This window comes from Fonsecaea multimorphosa (genome assembly GCF_000836435.1).
Source record: "Fonsecaea multimorphosa CBS 102226 unplaced genomic scaffold supercont1.3, whole genome shotgun sequence".
NCBI classification, from domain to species: domain Eukaryota; kingdom Fungi; phylum Ascomycota; class Eurotiomycetes; order Chaetothyriales; family Herpotrichiellaceae; genus Fonsecaea; species Fonsecaea multimorphosa.
Window position 1 is genome coordinate 171,213 of NW_015971637.1, and position 23,015 is coordinate 194,227.

General features: G+C 53.9%; 10 protein-coding genes across 10 annotated transcripts; 6 read left to right on the forward strand and 4 right to left on the reverse strand.

Annotated features, from left to right (window-relative positions):
* Positions 1-958: 958 nt before the first annotated feature.
* Positions 959-1,810, reverse strand: Z520_01849 (uncharacterized protein; the record flags this gene model as incomplete). Its single annotated transcript, XM_016772363.1, has 1 exon — positions 959-1,810. One exon carries the CDS (start codon positions 1,808-1,810, stop codon positions 959-961), a length of 852 nt encoding a protein of 283 aa, XP_016635833.1.
* Positions 1,811-2,412: 602 nt separating this feature from the next.
* Positions 2,413-3,894, forward strand: Z520_01850 (uncharacterized protein; the record flags this gene model as incomplete). Its single annotated transcript, XM_016772364.1, has 1 exon — positions 2,413-3,894. One exon carries the CDS (start codon positions 2,413-2,415, stop codon positions 3,892-3,894), a length of 1,482 nt encoding a protein of 493 aa, XP_016635834.1.
* A 37-nt stretch (positions 3,895-3,931) lies between these two features.
* On the reverse strand, positions 3,932-5,286 carry Z520_01851 (uncharacterized protein; the record flags this gene model as incomplete). Its single annotated transcript, XM_016772365.1, has 2 exons — positions 3,932-4,521; positions 4,572-5,286. The coding sequence occupies 2 exons, from the start codon at positions 5,284-5,286 to the stop codon at positions 3,932-3,934; spliced, it is 1,305 nt and encodes a 434-aa protein (XP_016635835.1).
* A 442-nt stretch (positions 5,287-5,728) lies between these two features.
* On the forward strand, positions 5,729-8,980 carry Z520_01852 (uncharacterized protein; the record flags this gene model as incomplete). Its single annotated transcript, XM_016772366.1, has 1 exon — positions 5,729-8,980. One exon carries the CDS (start codon positions 5,729-5,731, stop codon positions 8,978-8,980), a length of 3,252 nt encoding a protein of 1,083 aa, XP_016635836.1.
* A 310-nt stretch (positions 8,981-9,290) lies between these two features.
* On the reverse strand, positions 9,291-10,604 carry Z520_01853 (uncharacterized protein; the record flags this gene model as incomplete). The annotated part of the gene is made up of 1 exon (XM_016772367.1): positions 9,291-10,604. One exon carries the CDS (start codon positions 10,602-10,604, stop codon positions 9,291-9,293), a length of 1,314 nt encoding a protein of 437 aa, XP_016635837.1.
* Positions 10,605-11,614: 1,010 nt separating this feature from the next.
* On the forward strand, positions 11,615-13,279 carry Z520_01854 (uncharacterized protein; the record flags this gene model as incomplete). Its single annotated transcript, XM_016772368.1, has 1 exon — positions 11,615-13,279. The coding sequence occupies one exon, from the start codon at positions 11,615-11,617 to the stop codon at positions 13,277-13,279; it is 1,665 nt and encodes a 554-aa protein (XP_016635838.1).
* Positions 13,280-14,226: 947 nt separating this feature from the next.
* Z520_01855 (uncharacterized protein) lies at positions 14,227-15,911 on the forward strand (the record flags this gene model as incomplete). The annotated part of the gene is made up of 6 exons (XM_016772369.1): positions 14,227-14,367; positions 14,431-14,527; positions 14,610-14,700; positions 14,770-14,784; positions 14,943-15,011; positions 15,095-15,911. 6 exons carry the CDS (start codon positions 14,227-14,229, stop codon positions 15,909-15,911), a joined length of 1,230 nt encoding a protein of 409 aa, XP_016635839.1.
* Positions 15,912-16,563: 652 nt separating this feature from the next.
* Z520_01856 (serine/threonine-protein phosphatase PP2A catalytic subunit) lies at positions 16,564-17,774 on the reverse strand (the record flags this gene model as incomplete). The annotated part of the gene is made up of 5 exons (XM_016772370.1): positions 16,564-16,636; positions 16,693-17,299; positions 17,353-17,458; positions 17,515-17,556; positions 17,613-17,774. The coding sequence occupies 5 exons, from the start codon at positions 17,772-17,774 to the stop codon at positions 16,564-16,566; spliced, it is 990 nt and encodes a 329-aa protein (XP_016635840.1).
* Positions 17,775-18,833: 1,059 nt separating this feature from the next.
* Z520_01857 (uncharacterized protein) lies at positions 18,834-20,670 on the forward strand (the record flags this gene model as incomplete). Its single annotated transcript, XM_016772371.1, has 6 exons — positions 18,834-19,076; positions 19,136-19,338; positions 19,396-19,652; positions 19,710-19,907; positions 19,964-20,318; positions 20,394-20,670. The coding sequence occupies 6 exons, from the start codon at positions 18,834-18,836 to the stop codon at positions 20,668-20,670; spliced, it is 1,533 nt and encodes a 510-aa protein (XP_016635841.1).
* Positions 20,671-21,311: 641 nt separating this feature from the next.
* Z520_01858 (uncharacterized protein) lies at positions 21,312-22,793 on the forward strand (the record flags this gene model as incomplete). Its single annotated transcript, XM_016772372.1, has 2 exons — positions 21,312-21,333; positions 21,406-22,793. The coding sequence occupies 2 exons, from the start codon at positions 21,312-21,314 to the stop codon at positions 22,791-22,793; spliced, it is 1,410 nt and encodes a 469-aa protein (XP_016635842.1).
* Positions 22,794-23,015: the final 222 nt, after the last annotated feature.

Sequence of the window (23,015 nt, forward strand, 5' to 3'; positions counted from 1 at the left end):
ACCTGGTTGTTAAGCACAGCGATATATGTGCCCGGCGCCCTCGAATGGGTTTGTGTAGGCGTGCAAACCAAATAGCGCCGTATTGGAGAGAGTCGGATCGAGTTCGGCCACAGCCTCGCGCCGCCTCATCCCTTGCGATGCTTCACCACCAGACTCCAGAGTGATTTCCTCCTACCACACCACCCTCGCCAAGTCTGCCAGTCGTAAAAAAATCACCCTTATCATCTTGAATCGCTGAAGTCTTGTCAACATATACACCCAATTAGAAAGGAGTGGGCAACTTGCGAACAATCGAGACCTTCACACAGTCTACCACTTCGAGTCCGGGATATATGGGACTTTTCGTCACAACAAAAAGTTTCATGGCTCAAAAACACATCGGGTTTGGTGGGCGGGGCCTTCTCCCCCCTTCCTTGTCTTGAAAGACGAAGCAAAAATAACATATGCGCCTCGCTGTTGCCCAAAAACCCCACAAGGGGTGGTAGCAGAAGGTCTCGGGCCATATGTTGCTCGTCCTTTCAGACAAGGTATCTCTCACACACTCACATCACATATATCAATATGTGAATTGTGGGTGTGTGAACGACAACAACAACAAAACCAACAACTGGATCCGGCAGGTACTGTGGCATAGCTCATACCAACCCTTCCCTCTTGGGAGAAGGGCGAGGGAGCAGCTGCGGTAACCCCGGGACAAGGATCCGGTTGTTGGGGGAGGGGAGAAGGTAAGATCAGATCGCGGTGGGGCCATGAACTTTTTTTTGGTTTCTTGAACTTCACCTCTTCAGAAGGGGAAGGGTAAGAGGGAGGGAGGAGAAGGCCATAGCGATATTTATAAAGCTCTTGGAAAGTTCTTCAAAGGTATTATTAGTTCCCAGTCGTTTTATGATGGGCCGCTTACCGGGCTAGAGATCGTATACAAATGTAGAGTAGCACTGTTGTTCAAGGTCTGATCATTTTATTTTGGTTTGGCCATTTCCTCGCCTCTCTCCTTAATCGTCTTCCGTCGTGCATACCAGCTCCAGAATACTTCCCAGGAAGCGACCGTGGCCATGAGAGGCGGACAAACAAGAAGCAGTAGACTCCACCACCTCGGGCTTTTGGACTTGATTTTCGCCATGGCGTCTGCGATCTGAAGCTTGAGATCCTCCTTACTGCCGTCATTGTAGAGCACATAGCCCTTCCCCGCATCGGCCTTGCCGTTGTTTCGACGTTCACACCGAGCAGCTTTCTCCCGGACATCGACCTGGCTCTTGACCCTGTTCTCAGCGTCCTCGGGCGACAGATGCGGGTCTCGTTCTCGAAGCCGTTGCATCTGGATGGCCGGATCAGAGACGGCGACGACAACGACCGTGCTGCAGAAGATGTCGAGGCCGGACTCAAACAACAAGGGCACGTCGACCAGGACCGCCCAGTGACCCCGGAAATAGTAATAAAGCATCGCGCGCGCCATCAGAAGCCGTACCGCGGGGTGTACGATGGCGTTCAGCTTCTTCCGGTCGCGTATCCTCTCTTCTGTATTGCCAAATACTCTTCTCCCCAACGCCGGTCTGTTCAGCGGTCTCCCTTTCCCGTTCGGCCCGTCTTCTTTACCACCACACTGGGGATCCGAGGCCGGGAGGAGGAGGTCTGGTGTCGTGGGTCCGAACGTGGCAACTATGCGGCGGTACCCCCATGTGCCCGGTTCCACTGCTTTTCGCGCAAGTAAGTCGGCGTCAACCAAAGGTAGCGAGTATGGCGGGGAGGACAGGATCTGGGCGCAGGTGGATTTGCCCGTTGCGATCGAGCCTGTGAGACCAATCACAAGCATTTTCGCGTTCTCTGCAGGACCAGTATTACACAAGCATGAAACAGTCTGGGAGACAGTATTGCAGAGCTTTATATCGAGCAGAACAGCAGCAGTGCAAGTTCACTGTGGTTTGAATGGCACCACAGCACTGGCACTGATCAATCGCAAATGCCGACAATGGCCGAGGTCGACTTCGGAGAGCGGCATAACAATATTCCGTCTTGGTGACACACCGGGCGAGGCTGATGTTTTGCCTGTTAATGAAAATCACATCAAAACCAAACAGGTCGTGGAACAATGTCGTGAAAGCAGTCACAAGCGCGAATCATAAGGGTGTTGGAGAATTCTACAAACAACAAATTTGTGACATTTGTGTCCCTCAGGCTTGACCTTACCACCTTCGCTTGCGGTGACTCACGCTGGAGATGAAAATGTGTCTTCACTCTTCATAACGCTATGCTCGCGAGATGAACACTATCAAGTGAAATGGAACGCGGCTACTCGGACTGAGATACATCAGACTCTTGACGTGGGTATATAGTATGACCTTACGAGCCCTCAAAGGCGTCAAGAGATTTCGAAACCCATTCCGCAATATCTCTCAGTCGAGGACTTTCTCAAAGATGACCACCATACAGCTCCCATTGACACCGGCCGAGAAGCTGTTTCGGCAATGCCTGCTAGACTGCCGCGAGGAGATGCAATCGGTCCCTGGAATGAAGGGTCTCGTCCTGCGGTGGACGGGAGGCTGGGTCCGGGATAAGTTGCTCGGCGTGCAAAGCCACGACATCGACGTGGCACTGAGTACCATGACCGGATGGGAGTTTGGCCAAGCTCTACAAACCTTCATCAAGGAGCATGGCGCAAAGTACGAAGAGCAAGCCACGAAACAAGGCTTCAACTCGCAGGTGAAGGATATCCACAAGATCGCCGCGAACCCAGACAAGTCGAAGCACCTGGAGACCATCACGACGAGAATGTTCGGGATCGACGTCGACTTTGTCAATCTCAGAAAAGAAGTCTACGACCATCAAAGTCGCCATCCTCAAATGGAATTCGGCACCGCGGAAGAAGATGCCCTCCGTCGAGACGCCACCGTCAATGCCCTCTTCTACAACCTGGACACGCAAGCGGTCGAGGACTTTACCCACCGAGGGCTCGAGGACATGAAGAACAAGATCATGCGCACGCCCCTTGCACCGTACCAGACCTTCAAGGACGATCCGCTACGGGTTCTACGTCTCATCCGATTCGCCTGCCGTCTTCAGTACGAGATCGAGGCGACTGCGAAGGAGGCGATGAAGGACAAAACCATCCACGAAGCCCTCCGCCTGAAGATAAGCAGAGAGCGTGTGGGAGTGGAGATCGGCAAGATCATGGCTGGACCGGATCCATATACCGGGTTGAGATACGTTAACGAGTTTGATCTCTACTTCACTGTGTTCGCCGACCCGGCAACATCGCCGACCGACGACTCGGTCGATGCTAGTCACGCGGTCACCGCCTACGACGGACTGCGACGGATCCTGGACGAGAAGTCCTCGATTTGCCTGAGCCTGAGACCCAAGGAAGACCAAGCTCTGAGCTGGTTCCTCGCAGCGTATACGCCATGGTACAAATCATCCGCAAAAGCATATCAGGCGTCCAGGGAAGGCATCAAGGCCACCAATAGCATGAGCAAGGTCCTGAAGGATGCCATCGACCTGCGACCCTCCATCCTCGAAGCAGTGCAAATAGTAAACGACGAGAAGGCGGCTCGAGGCGACGTGGGCATGGTTCTGAGACAGTGCAAAGAGGCGTGGAGGTCGCACTTGCTTTTCTCATTGCTCTGCGATATCGTGGAGCACGATTTCTCGACCGCAGCGGACCGATACCAAAAGTTTGTGGCGTACGTTCACGACCAGGACCTCGAAGATGCGTATGCTATCGCTCCAATTTTGAAGGGCAATGCGATCAAACATGCATTGGGCGATCCCAAGGGTGGCCCCTGGCTCAAGAAGGCCGTCGATGAACTCGCACTCTGGCAGTTCAACAATCCACAAGGAACGAAGGAAGAAGCAATCGAAATGATCGCTGGCAAAAGATCAGAATTTGGGCTCGGTTGAAGGTGAACCAAACCTACTTGGATAAAGTTTTATTCTTTTATAGCTTTGAGCTCGCTGCAAGCCTAGCAGCTCTCAGCTTGACATCCCTCGCCTCCTGACGGACAGCGAGGTCAAGCATGATCTCTTCACTACCACCGCCAACGACATGGACACGCACATCCCGACTGATCTGCTCGATCCGAGCACCTCGCCCAGTCTTGGAATAGCCAGCTCCGCCCATGATCTGTTGAGCCTCTCGGCAGACTTTCTCCAGGCACCTCGTGCTCATCACCTTCAACAAGGCAGTCATGCCGCCAACGTTGACCTCCTTCCCTGTAACGCGGGACGTTTCAATGATGTAGCACAGCTGCTCTAGGAATGCATGGGCGGGCTCAATTAGAAGCCCGAAAGAGGCAATCTTTGACTTGATGGGAGCATGTTCAATGAGTTTCTTGCCAAAGGTTTCGCGCTCACAGGCATAAGTGTATGCATCTTGAGCGCAAACTCGGGCGAGACGGAGTGCGGCGGTGGCCAAAGATAAGCGCTCCGGATTGAAGTTCGACATGATCAGTTGGAATCCCCTGTTTTCTTGGCCGATGAGATTATCAACTGGAACTTCGACATCTTCGAAAGTGATAAAAGTAGATCCTGGGAATGTTAGAGGGTCAAGATACCGGTACACAGGTCGGATAACATACCGCTTGCGTTGACTCCTTGATTCTCCATTCGTCTCGTTGTAACGCCCTTGGCTTTCAGCGGTACAACCAACAGGCTGATACCTCCATGGCCAGGTCCACCGGTTCTCACAGCAGCCGTAACGAAGTCGCACCAGATTCCATTGGTGATCCATTTCTTGCTACCGTTCACGATGTAGATGTTTCCTCTTCTCTCCGCAGTCGTCCTTATATTGGCCACATCACTTCCTCCGTCCGGCTCCGTAATCCCCAGACAGAACCTGATCTCCCCCCTGGCAGCTTTCGGTAGCCACCTTTGTCTTTGTTCTTTCGTTCCATACCTCGAGATTGGCGGAAGGCCGATACTCCCGCCCCCATTCAAGCCCCATATTGGACCGCACCAACCCAGTCGATTGAACTCGTCACCTACAATGACACTGCACCAGGTATCCCATTCGTCGTATGGGATCCCAGCAGGCTGCTGAATACCGCCCGCATCGGCTGGATCAACGACAGGGTGGGTGATCGCAAACCCCAGCTGGCAGTATCGTCGACGGACGTCGTCAGGCACTTGACCTGCTATCTCCCATTCTTGTGCATAGGGTGCGATTGCTGTGTCGACGTAGTTGCGGACAAAGGCGCGGAGACGGTGGTGTTTCTCGGTATAGTATGGGTTTGCGGGGAGGTCGAGCTGGGGGAGAAGCGGTTCGGAGAAGGGTGCTGGTGTGGTGGGAGCCATTCTAGTGCTTCAACTATAGAACAAGGTAGTGAGGAAGCACAAGCTTCCAAGTACGTCTGTCTACATTGTTAGAAATAACAATGCTGGGAAAGGAGCAACACCCCAAGTTGGGTACATGCCGTGGGGGAAGCAATACACAAGGACGCGAGCCCGAAATAAGCCTCGGCCTCGAATGCTTGGCGAGTCTAAACCAAACATGGAATTCATTGCATCACAAGGGCAGGGGTCTCCAGGTTCTATCAAACATCTCTTTTCTATAAACTCACAAGCCTCTAAGGTGTTAAAGCCCGCATCATTACCGCCAGTATCATGGCCTTGGGCGTGTTGAACCTTCCGTGCTCCTCGTCACAATATTGATCAACCTCGAAAGCGAGTCCGCAGATGGGGAGGGACAGGTGTTGTTGGTTGCCACTCCAGGCAACGTGAGACGTGATATTCCAAGATGGAATCCTTTAAAGAGTTCGTCGCCAATCAGGTCCTGGTGAAATCTGGCGACGACAATGCAGAGACAACCGAAGACGCTTCCGCCAATGGCACAGACGGGCAGGACACCGATCACAAACCGCCTTCGCAGGAAGTCGAGATTGGCAACCACGCTCCTCGCGCCCTGGAAGTCAACAAGTCCGATCAGAACGAGACGGAGAAGATAGTCCCTCAGAAGTATCCCAAACTGTCAAATAACCCGCCAGATTCTCCGCCTTTGGCGCCGGGCCAGAAGGAGGATCAGGACGATGAGGACGAATTTGATCTGTCCAAGTCTTTTCAGCGCACAGCGAGTCCCTCTCCAACGGCACTCCAACGCAATAAGGGCGCATTGGTCAGCAAAGTGGGAGAGGAAGGCGTCAGCAAAATGCACAAATTCACCCTTCACGAAACCGCCAATTATTATTACATTGTTGGTTCAGATCTGTTGGATTCCGCATTCCGGATATTGAAGATCGATCGGACGTCAGAACCTGGCGAGCTCAACATTACCGAAGATGACATTGTCTACACCAAGAAAGAGACCCAGCAGATTCTCAATGCCATCGATGAGGGCAATCGAGCGACCGGCGGGCTGAAGATCAAAACCAGCTTCTGGGGCCTGCTGGGTTTCATCCGCTTCACAGCGCAGTATTACATGTTGTATGTGACGAAAAGGAGTCAAGTGGCCATGATTGGTGGCCATTACATCTATCAAATTGACAAGACGGAACTCATGCCTTTGGTAACGGCGGCATCCTCGCGTACAAAGTCAGATCGCCACATCGAAGAGACGCGGTTTGTCGGTATCCTGAACAATCTCGATCTCACCAGGTCCTTCTATTTTAGCTATTCGTACGACGTCACTCGAACGCTACAGCACAACATCATGCGAGAACGGCAAGCGCTCCAAGAAGGGCGGATGCAGCCTCACAAACCGGACCACAATGACATGTTTGTCTGGAATCATCATCTCTTGGGGCCCGCCAAGGAGGTTCTCAAGAACCCGTACGACTGGTGCTTGTCGGTCGTACATGGCTACGTCGACCAGAGTGCACTGTCAGTATATTGGGGCAGGGTGGTCTACGTGACAATCATCGCCCGCCGGTCGAGATTCTTCGCCGGTGCCAGATTCCTGAAACGGGGTGCCAATGACCTTGGATATGTGGCAAACGACGTCGAAACCGAACAGATTGTTTCAGAAATGCTGACCACTTCATTCCACGCCCCAGGCCCGGAGCTGTTCGCGAACAGCAAATATACCTCCTACGTGCAGCATCGTGGCAGTATCCCATTACATTGGACTCAGGACAGTACCGGTGTCTCGCCGAAACCTGATATCCATCTTAACGTGGTGGACCCCTTCTTCAGTGCCGCTGCTCTTCACTTTGACAATCTCTTCAAGCGGTACGGAACGCCCATCTACGTGCTCAACCTGATCAAGGCGCGCGAGCGCACCCCAAGAGAGTCCAAGCTTCTGAAAGAGTATACTCTGGCCGTCAATTACCTCAACCAGTTCCTACCCAAGGACAAGCAGATTCTGTATCACGCCTGGGATATGAGTCGAGCATCGAAAAGTAGAGATCAAGATGTCATTGGCAGTCTCGAGGCAATCGCCGAAGATATCCTCCCCAAGACGGGCTTTTTCCAGAACGGCAGCGACGAGGAATCGGGCCTCCGGCTCCAAACCGGTGTCGCGAGAACCAACTGCATCGACTGTCTCGACCGGACCAATGCGGCACAATTTGTCATCGCAAAGAAGGCCTTCGGTTATCAACTCCAAGCGTTAGGGGTGATTGAGCACCCATCGGTCGAGTACGACTCGGATGCCGTGAACTTGTTCACTCACATGTGGCACGACCACGGCGACACCATAGCCGTACAGTACGGTGGCTCGCATCTGGTCAACACCATGGCCACGTACCGCAAGATCAACCAGTGGACGAGCCATTCGCGCGACATGGTCGAGAGCTTCAAGCGCTACTACAACAACTCGTTCATGGACGCGCAACGGCAGGAAGCGTACAACCTCTTCCTGGGGAACTATGTCTTTTCCCAGGGTCAGCCCATGCTTTGGGATCTCACCACGGACTATTACTTGCACCACTCCGACCCGCGCTCCATGTTTGGCAAACGGAGACCGAGCTACCGCCATTGGTACACGGACGAGTACCTCCAAACGCCGCAGATGCCACCGTCGCTTTGGCCGCGCGAGCTGCGCGACCGACCGTTGGCGTGCTTCGACGACTACTGGGTCGAATACTACCGACCTATATCCATTTCGTCATTCCGTAAACTGTTCTCCTTCAAAATGCGCTCGAACCTGCAATACATCCCGATCAGCTCCACCTCGGCCGGAAAATATGACCTCAGCCCGTTTAGGGTGCGGACGACGAACGAAAGCAGCGACGGAGAAGGACACGACAAAGGGCAGGGGACCCGGAAGGGCGTCAAGATAGTTGCGCCGTCGGACGAAACTGCATCCACCGTCGGAGGAGAGACGATGGTGTCCTCCACCGCCGACGGACGTCTGGATTCGGCCGCCACCCCTTCAGCAATTGAGCCGACTCCGAAACCTAGCACCTTGGGGCCTTGGCTCGACGCGCAGCATCAACTTCACAACGCCCTGAGAGGCCGCAGATACACGGGGATAATCAAGGAGCCATCCTTTGAGGTACAGTCAACTTCTGTGCCCAAGATACCGAGACTGCCGACCACCACCAGTAGCGACCTGACCAATAGCTCCCTTCTGCTGGGCCCGCCCACAAAGGCCGAACTTGCCCTTCAAGCCTTCACGTCCCTCATTGAAAACTCGCTCAGCCCGCAGGTCCGCCAGTTGGACGAGTATCAGCACTACGTCGCACACCCATCGACCATCCCATTGGTGGTGTCCAGCGACACAGACTACTCGTCGGCGCCGCTCGAATACCTCGAGTACCTGTCAAAGACTACCTCGGACCCGGCCGATCACAAGGTGCTCAGGCATTTCGACGACGAGAGCGGGGCCGTGACTTTGACGATGGAAGAGAGAGCGGAAGCCAGCATTGCTGAGTATTTCGAGTATGTGGCCAGTGGGCAGGTCGAGGATCCGCTGACCGTGATGGAGGAGGACGGTGGGAAGAAGCGGTACAAGGCGTATAAGAAGTGGTTGAGGGGCAAGAGTCTGTTCAAACAGAGGCCAGTCGTCGGCGATGAGGTGGCGGGAAATGCTGATGGGCCGGTCGTCGGGTAGGCCGGCGCTCGTTCGTTATTGATGTGTTGCTGTCGACGCGTAGGAATTCGACGGCGAGGCATAGGTGTTGGTGCGAACGTTTATTCTTTGTGTTGCCCTTCGTGATACCCAGATAGATTGACATTCTCGTGGAACATGGGTTCATTGCTCCAGTACTGTTTGCTCGTGTAAAAAGATGCTGTGAGAGAGGCAGAAGGACACTACGTGCCTTTTCCGTCTTGTTTGTTGCGGACGGCCCGCACGCTCCCTTTGCGTATCATGCGTCCCTTCTGCGATGGCGATTCTTGGGAGCATGTCTCCAAAGGATCCTCTAATCCTCAAACAGCCCGATCAAATCTTTCTCCTCTTGCAGCAATTTCGCCTTGACATCTTCCCACTCCTCCTCTCCCAGTGCATCCTGCAACAACTCCACCACCCCCTTGGCTCTGTCCATGACCTCCTGCAACGCCGTCGCAGCCCCTTCATTCGCGCCTTCCTTTTCGTCCAAACAATTACACCAGCATGCCACACAAGCCCTCAGAATCTCCGGCCACCACTTATCCCGGACCCGCTCTGAGCACCGTTGGACCACCACCGCCAGAACATTTAGCGAGGCAAGCGCCATCTCCGGCGCCGCGAGGACGAACGGGTCCATCAAGGCCACCCGCATCATCGGTAGCAGGGTCTGGAGATGCTTGACGGCGTGGATGTTTAGTCGTCTAAATACCGGTGGGATCTGCTTGAGCAGGAACGTTGTTAGTGGGGCAGAGATTGTGTTTGAGAATGAACTCGTAGAGGAGGACAGGTGGGATAGCGAAGCCATGATGCCGTGTCTGTAGAGCTTGGTGAGCAGGGCTTCCCGGAGCGTAAAGTCCTCGCCTATGGTCCAAGTCGCTCCTCCGGCGTCTGTCTTCTTGCCCGTGGAGATGTCGACCCCTTCGGTCATGGCGACTTGCAAGTTGACAAACCTCGCATCCACAAGCGCCAAGTAGGCCGGGTAGAGCTCCCTCAAGATCAGCAAGCTGTCTTCCTCCGGGGTCAAGGTGGGCAGCAGCAGGAAATTCGTCTTGAGCGCGTCGACGAACACGTCCGTCAATCCAGTACGTCGTAGCATGTCGCTTTGGGCGGAGATTAACGTCGTACAAAGCAGGCGCAGTAAAAGGCAACCGTCGGATTTGTACTGGGCCGAAGCGTCGTCGATCATGTTGAGAACAGGTGGGACGAGGAAGTGGAAGTGGGATTCTATGGTAGATTTCTGCGCCGGTTTGGGGAGAAGTGCATAACTTTGCAAGATGTATTTCAGCAAGGGTACTGTGAAGGGCGTTCTCTTCCATGGTTTCTGGATCGCTTCTTGCTCATCGTCGTCTAGCGGTGAGAGGAAACGCGATGTTGCTATCGATGGTGGCGGTCCTGGAACGAGAGATTTGCGGCCCGTGGATGTCAGCTGGGGGTGTTTCGTGTTGGTAAAGAGCGGCTTGATGATCTGTGTAAGAAGCTCGAGGAGCGCTGTTGGAAGACCTTCTTGGTCTACATCGGACGGGATGTCAGAGATGATGGAGTGAGCTTGTCGGCGAAGGACCCTAGTCTGGGGACGCTCGTTCTCCGGCTCAGATGACAAAACATCCAGGATATCACCTCTGTCCATCTTGCAGGTATCATTGAGTGGTAACAGAATGAAGAGGAAGAGAATTCAGTGTACAAGGCTGCCATTTTATACTAAGGTGGGGTTTCAGCCAATCAGAGATCAGTTCACGCAGCCTTGTCGCAGGGGCATTCCAAGCATTGCCAACAAGCAGTGGGCAAGACACCTGGTACCCGACTTTATGTCTGACGAAGAACATGCTCCTGGATTGAATTAATGCTCAGCATCTGATGATTTACACGGAAGGGAGTTCTAGAGACCCGACTGCCAGGCGGTATTCATCCGTGGAATCGCTCTTTCAGGCTTCAAAGTCCAGCTCACAGTGACTCAAGGTCGACGCAACCGCACACCACCCAACGCTCGTCCTTCTCACAGGCGTACATACATACACCGCTTTCGACGCCATGGATGGGCTTCCAGAAAAGCATTGTCTTCAGCCGTGAGACCAGCCAAGACCCACAGGGCGGGAAAGATTATGATTAGGGCTTAGTTAAAAGTTGCCTTCCGCCCTCCCCGTCCCCAGACATCAGCTCTCCCAATCGGCAAGGAGTCAGATATGGGTTGAAGATAAGGGAAGAACAAAGCGTCGCGGCAATTGGATAACGCAATGATTTTGTCGAAGACGCAAATCAGTCCACAGCTGCATCAATTCCAGGGTTCACTGCATTTTCTCGGTGTTGATAGGCGTCTCTCCGTTACGTTTTGCCATTTGACATCAGATTTCGAAGGACCCAAACCGACCGGCGCCAATGCATCTGGCTATATGCCTGCCAGCTCCAAGGACGCAGCGATCCGTCCAGACATCGGTATCTGGGATGGGGCGTCTCATGGATACATTGACTAACCGATATTTCCATTTCCACATGTCTTTTCGTACTGTTCCATAAACTACCTTCTGTTGATTCTTTCAAAGTCCGGAGTTTTCTGTCCTTTTCTTTTGAGGACAATCATGTCAGATTGTTAATTAATTTTTTGTACTCCCTAAGAAAATTATACGGCGTTGCTGACAGGCCATGCGAAGATATAGTTCCACCGGTAAGTCTCGACCTGATACAGCCACCCAGAAATATCCCAGCTCACGAGACGGCTCTGCAGAAGAGGATCACGACCGCCGGCGTTCAGTGGCATTGATGAGCGAGGACATTCAACGAGAAGAGCCTGACGAGCAAACGGGGCTTTTGCCCAAGAAGCGCCACGATGAAGAGCAAGCATCCAGCCAGGAGGAAGGCGAGCTGCTTGACATCCTCCCAGAGGACGAGACGCCGAGGCGGAAGCTCATTCTTCACGAATTCTGGGTCCTGTTCCGAGGCTCTGTGCCCGTCATTTTGGCCTACTCGCTACAGAACTCGCTGCAAACCATATCGATCTTGATCGTCGGCCGAGCATCGCCACAAGATCTCTCCACTGCTGCCTTCTCCTACATGTTCGCCATGTGTACAGGGTGGCTGATCGGTATGGGAGGGTCGACTGCCTTGGATACCCTGGCGAGTTCCACTTTCACCGGAAGCAAGAACAAGCATGACCTGGGCATCTTGCTCCAGCGGGCCTTCATCGTCCTGACGCTGTTCTACGTCCCGGTCGCCATCCTGTGGCTGTGTTCGGGACCGGTTTTTAGAGCTCTGGGCCAAAGCGACCAGTTATCGCGCGACAGTTCAAAATTTCTAAGCTGTCTAATTCCGGGCGGACTGGGGTATATCTACTTTGAGACCATGAAGAAATATCTTCAGGCCCAAGAGATCATGCGCCCAGGCACCTATGTGCTCCTCATCACCTCTCCAATCAGCGCGTTACTGAATTACCTGTTTGTCTATGTGGCCGGCTGGGGCATCTTTGCGGCGCCATTCGCAACAGGCATCGGCTACTGGCTTTCATTCCTGGGTCTCGTGCTCTATGCCAAGTTTGTCGCGGGCGGCGAATGCTGGGGCGGCTGGACGAAGAGATGCCTCCAGAACATGGGAGTCTTTGCCAAATTGGCCGCCCTGGGGGTCATTCATGTGGGAACCGAGTGGTGGGCTTTTGAGATTGTTGCGTTGGCGGCTGGTCGACTTGGAGAAATCCCTCTGGCGTCTCAAAGTGTCATCATGACAGCAGACCAGGTCATGAATACAATCCCCTTTGGCATTGGCGTCGCCGCCAGCGCACGGGTGGGCAACATGCTTGGTTCACGCAATGCCAAAGGCGCAGCACGATCGGCCAACGTGGCTGCCTGGCTGAGCATGTTCATGGGAGCCGTGGTGTTGGCCATCCTGATGGGCACGAAGAACGTCTTTGCCAAGATCTTCAACGACGACGAGCGGGTGGTCAAGCTTACCGCCCACGTCTTGCCGTATGTGGCGCTGTTCCAGATCGCCGATGGATTGAATGGCAGCTGTGGCGGATCGCTACGAGGCATGGGCAGGCAGCATATTGGCGCTGCCGTTAACATTGTCAGCTACTATTGCGGCGCCCTGCCCCTCGGCATCTGGCTCGCCTTCCATGGCTGGGGCCTTCCGGGACTCTGGGTCGGCCAGTGCATTGCCCTGTACCTGGTTGGGATTGCCGAATGGGCGATTGTGGCGTTCAGCAACTGGGAGCACGAAGTCGACAAGGCTTTTGCCCGGATGGACAAGGATGAGCTAGTGGAGGGTGGTCATGCAGGGGGCTCTGTGCCAGCGCCCGCGGGAAATGGCCCTCAATGAGCGGTATGATGCATGTACATGACGAACTAAAGATAGATAGACAGATCATAAAACGTAATCTGGTTCTGGGATTATTGTGCTGTCGGAAGAGGTACAGCCAGCTGCCTGTCATGATTGATATATGGCGATACAAGCTTCCTCTTCGGGTTAGTGTCGCATGCATCGGCCTCGATCCACGTCGGACAAAAACCTGCGCATGATGATGATACGAGCTTCTCTCTCTTCCCTTCATTCCCACTGATAAGCATCCCGACAAACGACTGCGTCACGCCTTCAATGACACACAACATTCGCTCACGGCTCTGTTGTCTGACACTTCGCCGCTGAAGTCCATCTGCATGCCCCTCGGATGGACTTGCGCGCTGCTCTCCCTTCTACCAAACCCATGTGGCTCTCCTGCTGCTCACCGGCTCTTTGGTCTTGCCTGGCTGATGGGCCAACCCCCGCGATATGCTCGAGGAATGTTCCACACCAGCTCCGAAGCCCAAGGGTAGCTTCCCTAGAGCCCTCCCTGGTCTCGACCTCTGGGCTCGGCTTGGAAGTTGTCATGCCGTCATGATTTGGCAATTCCTCTTGTCAACACGGCGGGGCCTGCATTGATTATCGATAGGAAAGCTTCATGCCTTGCTCGGAAGACTCCCGCGCCCACTTGTTATGCGTGGAAGCTTTAGGTAAGAAGAAATCCAAATGCTGCATCATTGGCCATGGTCCAGGTAAGGTGCATTGACCTGCCAGAGCTGGAAGCTATCTGCAGGAACTCGCGGACTGGGAGAGCTGGTGCTTAGCTCCTCGGGAAAAAAACAACAAAGCTGCTCTCACTTCGAGCTTCGAATTTGTTCTTCGTGGGGTCGTGTTTTTCGAAAGCCCTCTCTTCAGTTTTTGGCTGCTTGAGTCCTCGTCGTGGGTGTCTGGACGAGATTAACCTATCTTACAACTCACGGCGTAAGATGCTGCTTAAGTCATTTGTTCTACTGGCGTGTGCCAGCTGCGCGCTCGCGCATGGCGACCATGACCACGACCAGGCTCCCATCGAAGGACCTCACAAGTCTCTCTGGTACAACACCCTGCCAGGCGACGGTGGCACGCAGGTGAGCAGAATATCGGAAAGTGCAAACGCCGGCATGAGCTTCATTAACACTCTTGTAACCCAGGCCGACTCTGTCTTCTCCGGCATCTCGACCTTCGGCCGCCTGCCCTACTTCCCCTGCTTGACCAGCGACGAGGAGAAATATGACATTGCATTCCTTGGTGGGCCAACTCACGAGACTGATGTGTCTCCCCAAAAACAAGACCTGAAGAGCTAACTGCCCCGGTCTTCTTATTACAATAGGCGCACCATTCGACACGGGCACTTCATACCGACCAGGAGCTCGATTTGGACCCAGCGGGATCAGGCAAGGTTCTCGACGCCTCAATCTCTAGTACGTCTGTCCTGCTCAAAGGCTTACTTTGGAACCGAATGGAAAAGGCTCACGAAAGCTTGGATTTAGCGGCGGGTATAATGTGTACGTGACTGCTCCTTTCCCCCTTTCGCCCTTTCATCCAATGTACATGCTGGGACCCGTGGGAGGAGAACAAGAATAAGAAAACATCCCAGCAGCAGCAGTGGCAGTGGCAAGAAGAACTGAGACTAACGCATTGGGAGGATATAAAATGCAAACAGACCTATGAAATCCAACCCCTTCAACTTCTGGGGCAAAGTTATTGATTGCGGCGACATCCCAGTTACCTCGTGAGTACCAAGAACTAATACCCCTGGCTTTCCAACGAGGAGCGCCACCCTGTGCATACGTGCCTGACAAAAACGACCCTTAGATACGACAACCACTACGCTCTGCAGCAGATCGAAGACGGGCACAACACTTTGCTGATGCGGACGCCGTACACGGCCGCAAACGAACCGGGTATCTCCAAGGCAGGCAAGACTCTACCACGCATCATCACCTTGGGTGGTGACCACACAATCACGCTGCCCCTCCTGCGATCGATCAACAAAGCCTACGGCCCGATCAGCGTGATCCACTTCGACTCGCACCTCGACACGTGGAAGCCCAAGGTCTTTGGCGGGGCGCCGTCCAAGCAAGCGGCCATCAACCACGGGACGTACTTTTACTGGGCGTCCGAGGAAGGCCTTCTCGCCAACGACAGCTCGATCCACGCGGGGATCCGCACCACGCTTTCGGGCCCTTCGGACTACGAGAACGACGGCTACTGCGGCTTTACGAGGGTGGAGGCCCGCGAGATCGACACGATTGGCATGCACGGCATCATTCGCCGCATCCGCGACCGCGTCGGCACCGACAGACCTGTCTACTTGTCCATCGACATCGACACGCTCGATCCGGCCTTTGCCCCCGCGACGGGAACTCCGGAGACTGGGGGGTGGAGCACGCGCGAGCTGCGTACCATCCTGCGCGGCCTCGAGGGCCTGAATTTTGTCGCTGCAGATATTGTCGAGGTTGCTCCGGCCTACGATACAAACGCCGAGCTGACCACCATGGCCGCCGCGGACGTGCTCTACGAGGTCATGACAATCATGGTCAAGAACGGGCCTTTGACTAAGAAGGCTGCCCAAGGAGAGGGCAAGTCTGAAGACTTTGCTCTGCCCGAGTTCGCGGAAGAGCTGAAATAGACAGGAAGAGGTGGGATTGTTGTGAGCAGACTGGTGCTATTGTAGTGGTGGTGGTGGTGGTGGCGGGCATGTGTTGTTAGAAGAAGAGAGTTGTCCCGACGTGTGAATTGGGGCTGGAAGACGTCGAAGAGGCGAGAGGCAGAGACACACACGGGGCAGGCAAACGGCACAGCGACCAAAATAAAGCAACACCAAGGGCAGGCCAATCAATTGCGAATCTCTTTCCCAACCCCTTCATTATCGGTCTTGTAATACATTGCACAAAAGGTCGCAGCCCAAGCGAAGGCAGCGCACGCGAAGTAGAGCACCATACCCATCTGGCAAGTGCATGCATGATTGGGGCTGTATGTCTATTGAACATCGCTTCTTTGTGTCTTTCGGCAGGGCATTTCGCTCACACGCTGCTTGCGTTTTCGTTCACACTCGTCATGCTCATGGTTGCACCTCTTTCCATGATATCTGGAATCACTGTTTCCTGACCTCTTGCTCTGTGGATCCCCCTGCTTACACGACTTTTTCTCTCTGAAACCCGGCTGGGTTGTGTGAAACCATAGTCTATTAAAGCGTATCAACGAACCACACCCATTCCAAGGTGTGCCAGTTCTGGGGACTCTAGCCGTGTAATGCGGGCAAGGTGGTGCACATCTCTTGTTTAGAGGAAGTAGTCTGGCGTTCTGCGACTGACCATTGGTTCGCCGGCTCGGGGACATGGATCAAATTGCAAGCTGAAGGTCAGTTCTGTCAGTATAGCAATCAAGGAAGAGTAAGGCGTTACACTTACAATGTGTACTTCAGATGCTCGTCAATCTCCATGATGGCAGCCTGATTACCACATCTGTAGCAGTAATTAGGCGCGCTGAAGATTGTCACCACATTCCGATCCTGACTCCAGTTGTAGCCCTCCATGACCAATTGATGAGCTCTGGCCACCAGCGTCAAGCCATTATTATGGTTGAACGCTTCTGAGATGTCTTGACCGAATGTGTATCCAGCTCCTCTTGGACTAATGCCCCATCCGCATCGGTCGTCAGGATCGCTCCACAGAAGATCACACATGGGACCTTCGTGAGGGACTTCTTGAATTCTGTCAAGCGATCGGATGTTATCGAGGGTGTCAATGCTGGGAGAAAGGCCGCCATGCAGGCAGAAGATCTGGTTGTCGATCAGGGCGGTAAGGGGCAGGTAATCGAAGAGATCGGTGAAGTATTTCCAGACGTTGGCGTTGCCATATTTTCGGAGGCATTCGTCGTAGAAGCCGTACACCTGGGTGATCTGTCTGGACTCATGGTTACCGCGGAGGATAGTGATGCGAGAAGGATATCGGATTTTGAGCGCGACAAGAAGGGTCACGGTCTCGACGGAGTAGTAGCCACGGTCTACATAGTCTCCTGTTTGTCATTGTCAGTTGGTGTTGACCAGGGACAAAGTCTCTCCAACCCACCCATAAAGAGGTAGTTCGTGTCTGGGTTAGGGCCGCCGATGCGAAAGAGTTCCATCAAGTCGTGAAACTGGCCGTGGATGTCGCCGCACACTGTGACGGGACATTTCTGCGCGAAGTCAGCCATCTGGCCAAAGCCTCGCGCCGCCAGATCGGGAAACTCACTACTGGCTGGACATTCGACTCCTCTTGGAGAACTTCTCTAGCCTGCACGCGCTCACAGTCAGCCTTACGGTTTGCACATGGACGTCAACATCGCTTACTCTATCGCAAAGTCTTGATACATCACTCTCCGCCAACTGTTTGCAGTCCATCAAGCTCTCAATCCAGCCATCGAGGGTCGGTATTGATTGAGGGTCGGTGGCGGGCGACAAGCCATGAGGCTGCGCTGCTTTTCCCACATCAACGTCCATCTTTGTATCCATGATTGTGCGGAGATCCGTTCACAATGTCAGATTGGACGAAGAATTGCAAGGGACGAAGAAGGGAGACTGGTCGTGAAGAGGGATCGAGGGTGTCGTGTGCTAGGGTGGGATGGCTAGTTGTGGTTTCAGTCGAGAGATTATCAACGCAGCGCAGTCGAAGGGAGGAGTAGCGCGTAAAGGCAAGATCAGGCGTGGAATTGAATGGACGTTAGGTGAAGTTCAGCTGGCTTCAATATTTGTCACCAAGCTCACAGCACAAAGGATGCTGTTAAGGTGGTTGTCAACTTGCTGCGGCATGACAAACTGAACCTGTCGAAATCCTGTGTCTGGCATGGACTCGGAACTAATAATTCGCTAGCCGCTTAGGTGCTTAGCCAGCTCGGGATACCTACCTCGTACGTCGTATGGAGTATGTCACTACAGGCCCTTGCTGGTCATCCACGTGACTATGCAAGTCATTAGAACGGGGTTACTTTAATCCGAGTTCGACCGGGATGTTTGAGAAGCTTCAATTTATTGCACTTCACATGTGGGATGGAAAGGATTCTCTTTGAAGTCCATTGACAGTCCTGATTGGTGCCTGAGAGTCAAGGCTCCCCCTAAACCTGCCTCCAAAGCTCTCAATTGCCCTTACAGAAGACGTGGCCGAAATTCGGCAAGCCACAGGCCTGCGCCGAACTTAGCAATGAAGCTCGCTCGGCCATTTGGCTCCTTCAAACGCGATTACGACGGGCTACACGAGGGCCCAGAACAAGCAGACACACTATTCTGGCACAGTGTGCGAATAGAATCGTCTCCACACACTGGCAATGGCTGCTCCACCCCTTGCTGCAGCCTCTGGAGAAGCTGGTCTGGAGAAGCAGATCTGGAGCATGGGTTGGATCTATGCTTATGGCCACTCTCTGTAGCACATCTGGGCTATGTACATATAATATCTGCCATGCCTTGCATCCAACTTGGCCTCCTTGATCCTGCAGAGTCACATTTCTACCTTCTTCCCGAGGATCTCTTTCACGAACCCGTTGTTCCCCTACATTCATCATCGAGACGTATACGGCTATGGACTCCGACACTGTGACTTCCAGCCACCCTGTGACTTCCCTGCACCCTGAAAAGGATGAGATACCCCTAGTGGCGCTAACCCACGTGGAGGATACCTCCAACAAACCCGTCAGTGGAATTGGAAAACATCTGGCGCAAGCAAGAACGCCTGAGGAAGCAAAAGCAGAGAAGCGCTTTGTCCTGAAGACCGACCTCATCATCCTTCCACTACTCGCCTCTATGTACTTCCTTGCTTCTCTGGTACCAATTCCTTGACCATCATCGATCAGCATCTAGATGGCTGCTGACAAGAGTGCCAGGATCGTGGGGATGTGGGAAACGCGGCAGTAGCTGGCATGACGGATGAACTCCACCTTACACCTCACCAGCTCAGCACTTGCATCACTATATTCTATGTTGGATACATTGTCTTCCAGCTGCCAGGCTATCTATGTCTGAAACTCGTCCGGCCTCCTGTCCAGCTTGGGCTCGCTCTCATGCTTTGGGGGACGTTTAACACTCTGTAAGACTGGAAGCCATCAATCATAGCCTCCCTCATACAGACACTGATTCTCGCTAGAATCTGTGTTGCAAAGTCATACCAAGCCGTCGCAGGTCTTCGTGTAGGAGTGGGGGTTGGAGAAGCTTTTCTCCAGGCTGGGCCCCTGTATCTGTCTCTCTGGTATAAACGAGATGAATTGGCAACACGAGGTGCTATTTTCTTTGGCATGAGCGCCGTTGCCGGAGCTTTCAACGGAATCATCGCCTACGGCATCGAGAAGAACCTCAATGGCGCTGACGGCTGGTTGGCTTGGCGATGGTTGTTTCTCATTGAAGGTAAACTCAATCCATATTGTGTCTGACTCCGCCCCTCTGCTGATGACCGACTTCTAGGTGTCATTTCGGTCGCCTGGGGCTTCATTGTTCTCGCTCTGCTGCCGCCGCTACCCGAGCAACTCCGATGGGGATTTACTGAGAAAGAAAAGGTTATCGCAAGGCGCAGAGGCGTGGAGGGATACAATGAGCCAAATGCCAAGATCAAGCCGAAACAGATCCTCGACATCTTTAAGGACCGTCGAACCTATCTTTACAGTACGTCGAATTGGAGTCCTCAAGCTGATTACAACAGGTACTGACAGTTGTGATAGTAATCTTATACTCCTGCCTAAATCTCAGTCTGGCATGCTTCGGCAGCTTTTTACCTGTTATTCTGAGGACATTCGGATATTCGCCGCTAGAAACTCAGGCCTTGACGATTCCAGTGTTTTTCAGTGCGGCAGTCTCAGCGATGGGGTTCGGTATCGCGTCGGATCGACTACAGCGACGGGCACATGTCCTGTTAGCTTGTTTCGTGTCGGTGGGCATGGGATGGTTGATCCTCATATGCAGCAAGAGTCAGCACCTCTCATTCGCGGGCTGCTTCTTCATCGGCATTGGGGCCTATCCTGGTATCATTGTCGGCCAGGTCTGGATGAACAACAATACCCCCGGGTTTACCAAAAGGTGAGCAACGCTGGCCGACCTGTCTGATCCTCCCAAAAGAATGTGCTGGCTAACGTGGCGATGAATGTGGTTCAGAGCGGCTGCCCTCGGTGCGCTCGGGGCGATAGGCCAGTGCTTTTCCATCGTCGGCACACAGGTGTATAGCGATCCTCCCCACTATTACCGTGGCAATGGCTTTGGCCTTGGAGCCTCGGTGATTGGCGGAATCGCCACCATAGTCTTGTACTTTGATCTGAGAAACGAGAATGCGAAGAAGCGTAGGGACGCGGAGACGGACTTCGCCAGAAGCCAGCGCTCTTTGGGTATCGAGGACATTGGCAACCGGCACCCGGACTTCTTCTACTTCACATGAACGAAGTAGAAGCAATGCAGAAAGCGGGACTGGGGGCTGTCATCCTCCTTGTCTCCGCAGAATAAGTAGAGGGGGTTGGGAGGAGGGAAGAGGCTCAAAAGAGACTTGTAATAGCATATAAGGCACTCAGACTGTTACTTTGTCGTAAGACAAATATCATTCATTTCTCTACAAAGTCTATAGACATTGCGCTGACTCGGACCAGACGTTATGACCGTAGCAAAACATAGGCTTTTCTCTACATGCTGATTCTATCTCCTCACTGGTCCCCATAGCTATCTTGTCCGGAGGGTCTTAAGCAGCTTGAGCTGTCTTCCCCGGGCGCCTGAAGCCGCACAGGCCGACGCCCCTCCTTGACGCCGATGACTGTCTGAATCGCTCCGATGTTCACTTTCGGGCCCAGCCCGATTCTCGGCGAAGTCAACGCGGCGACGCAATCAAAGTCTGACTGACATAGTGCGGTACCTCCCAATGAACCAGCATCTAGTTGTATGGCGAAGTAAAATCTAACTATGGGTTAGCTGTCGTGTCTCACGCATCTTCATTGAAAAGTAGGCTAATCTCTCCTTCTGGGCGCTCTCTGGCCTTTGACGCGACGCTATCCCCATCAGCTCCGGAAGATACAGTGTGCAAAGGAAAAGATGCCTCACGCATCCCCGGAAGGTAGGTTAAGGGAAGGAGGGGCCACTCCTTGATCATTGAGACAATGTGAAAAGCTGATCAAACGCACGACAGAGACTGTGCCTGGAAGTATTACTCGACAGTTGGCGGAATTTGTATACCGCACGACATGGGACGACATCCAACCCATCCGCAATGTCCTTGAGTGCGGCCTTTTGGACTACATTGGACTTGCTTCATACGCCGTCGAGCATGTCGCCTCAAGCCCGGTCTTTATTGAAGCGGTCAACAACCTGTCCGCCACGGGGCCAGGCTCTGTCTTGGGCCTCTCACGCAGGTACCAAGCGCAATACAGCGCCCTGCTGAACGGAACCTTGGTGCATTCTATGGACTGGGACGATACCAACAGTGTGGCTTCTCTGCATCCGGGCGCCTCTGCCATCTCAGCAGCTCTCGCCCAAGCAGAGTTGGAGATGAGTGCCGGGCGCAAGGTAACGGGACGCGAGTTCCTCACGGCGGTGGCGGTTGGGTATGAGGTGACATGCCGCCTAGGACGATCGATCAGCGACGTGCTGCACCGGGTCGGCTTCCACCCTACGTGCGTGGCGGGGGTCTTTGGAGCCTCAGCCACGGCTGGGAAACTCGCGGGTTTCGACGCGAGCCAAATCGAGCATTTGTTTGGGGTTGTGGGGAGCATGGCCAGCGGGTCGCTGCAGTGTTTCGAGAACGGCGGCTGGAACAAACGCTTCCACCCGGGCATCGCGGCGCACAATGCCCTGCTGGGCGTTCAATTCGTCAAGGCCGGCATGGTGGGCGCCGCCCGCGCCATCGACGGCAAGCGCGGCCTGCTGCACTCGTACGCACGCCTGTCGGAGCCGGACCTGCACATTGTCGAGAGCCTGGGCACGTTCTGGGAGACGTCCAACACGGCCATCAAGCCGTACCCGTCGTGCCGCCTGGTCCACGGTCCGATCGAGGCGGCTTACGCACTGCGAAAGCAGTTTCCAGACGACCTTGACCTGGACGCGGCACTGTCAGGTAAAGACATCGAAGTCACCATCGGCCCCAAGGCTTTCCATGGTGTCGGCAGCCCCGCTGCCAACAAGTTCCGCCCGACCAACGTCGTCGAGGGCCAGTTCAGCCTGTACTTCCAGTTCGCCGTGGCCTGGCTGTACGGTTCCAACGCTTGGGACTCGTACCAACTCCTCCAAGACGAGAAGGTGCTGGCACTGTGCCGGCGGATCAAGGTGCACGTCGACGACTCACTCCGCGACGGCTCGCTTGTGACCGTCGCCCAGCTCGGCGACAAGTGCGTCAAGGTCGAGTACCCGCTCGGTGAGCCCGAGAACCCCATCGGCCTGCGCGAGGTCGAGAGGTTAAAGTTCCTCCCCATGGCCGAGAAGGTCTACGGCGTCCAGGGTGCTAGGGATATCTTGGCCTTGTTCTACGACCTGGAGAACCAGGACGATCTGAGCGTTTTCACCAAGGCACTTAGAACCTAGGCTCATCTCTGGGAGACCACGACGAACAGTGCATGTAGCCAGTCAGTACTGTTAGAGGCATTATTTAAACCAATCCGGATCGCTGGCTTCCTGCAACGCATGTGGCTGTTAATTTTATCTTTCACAGTTCTGTAATTTGCTTGATGTCACCCCTACGCTTTCTGAGTCTGTTTATCATTTCAAGGTAGTGATTTATCGTTCCAAACCCCATCTTGGATGATA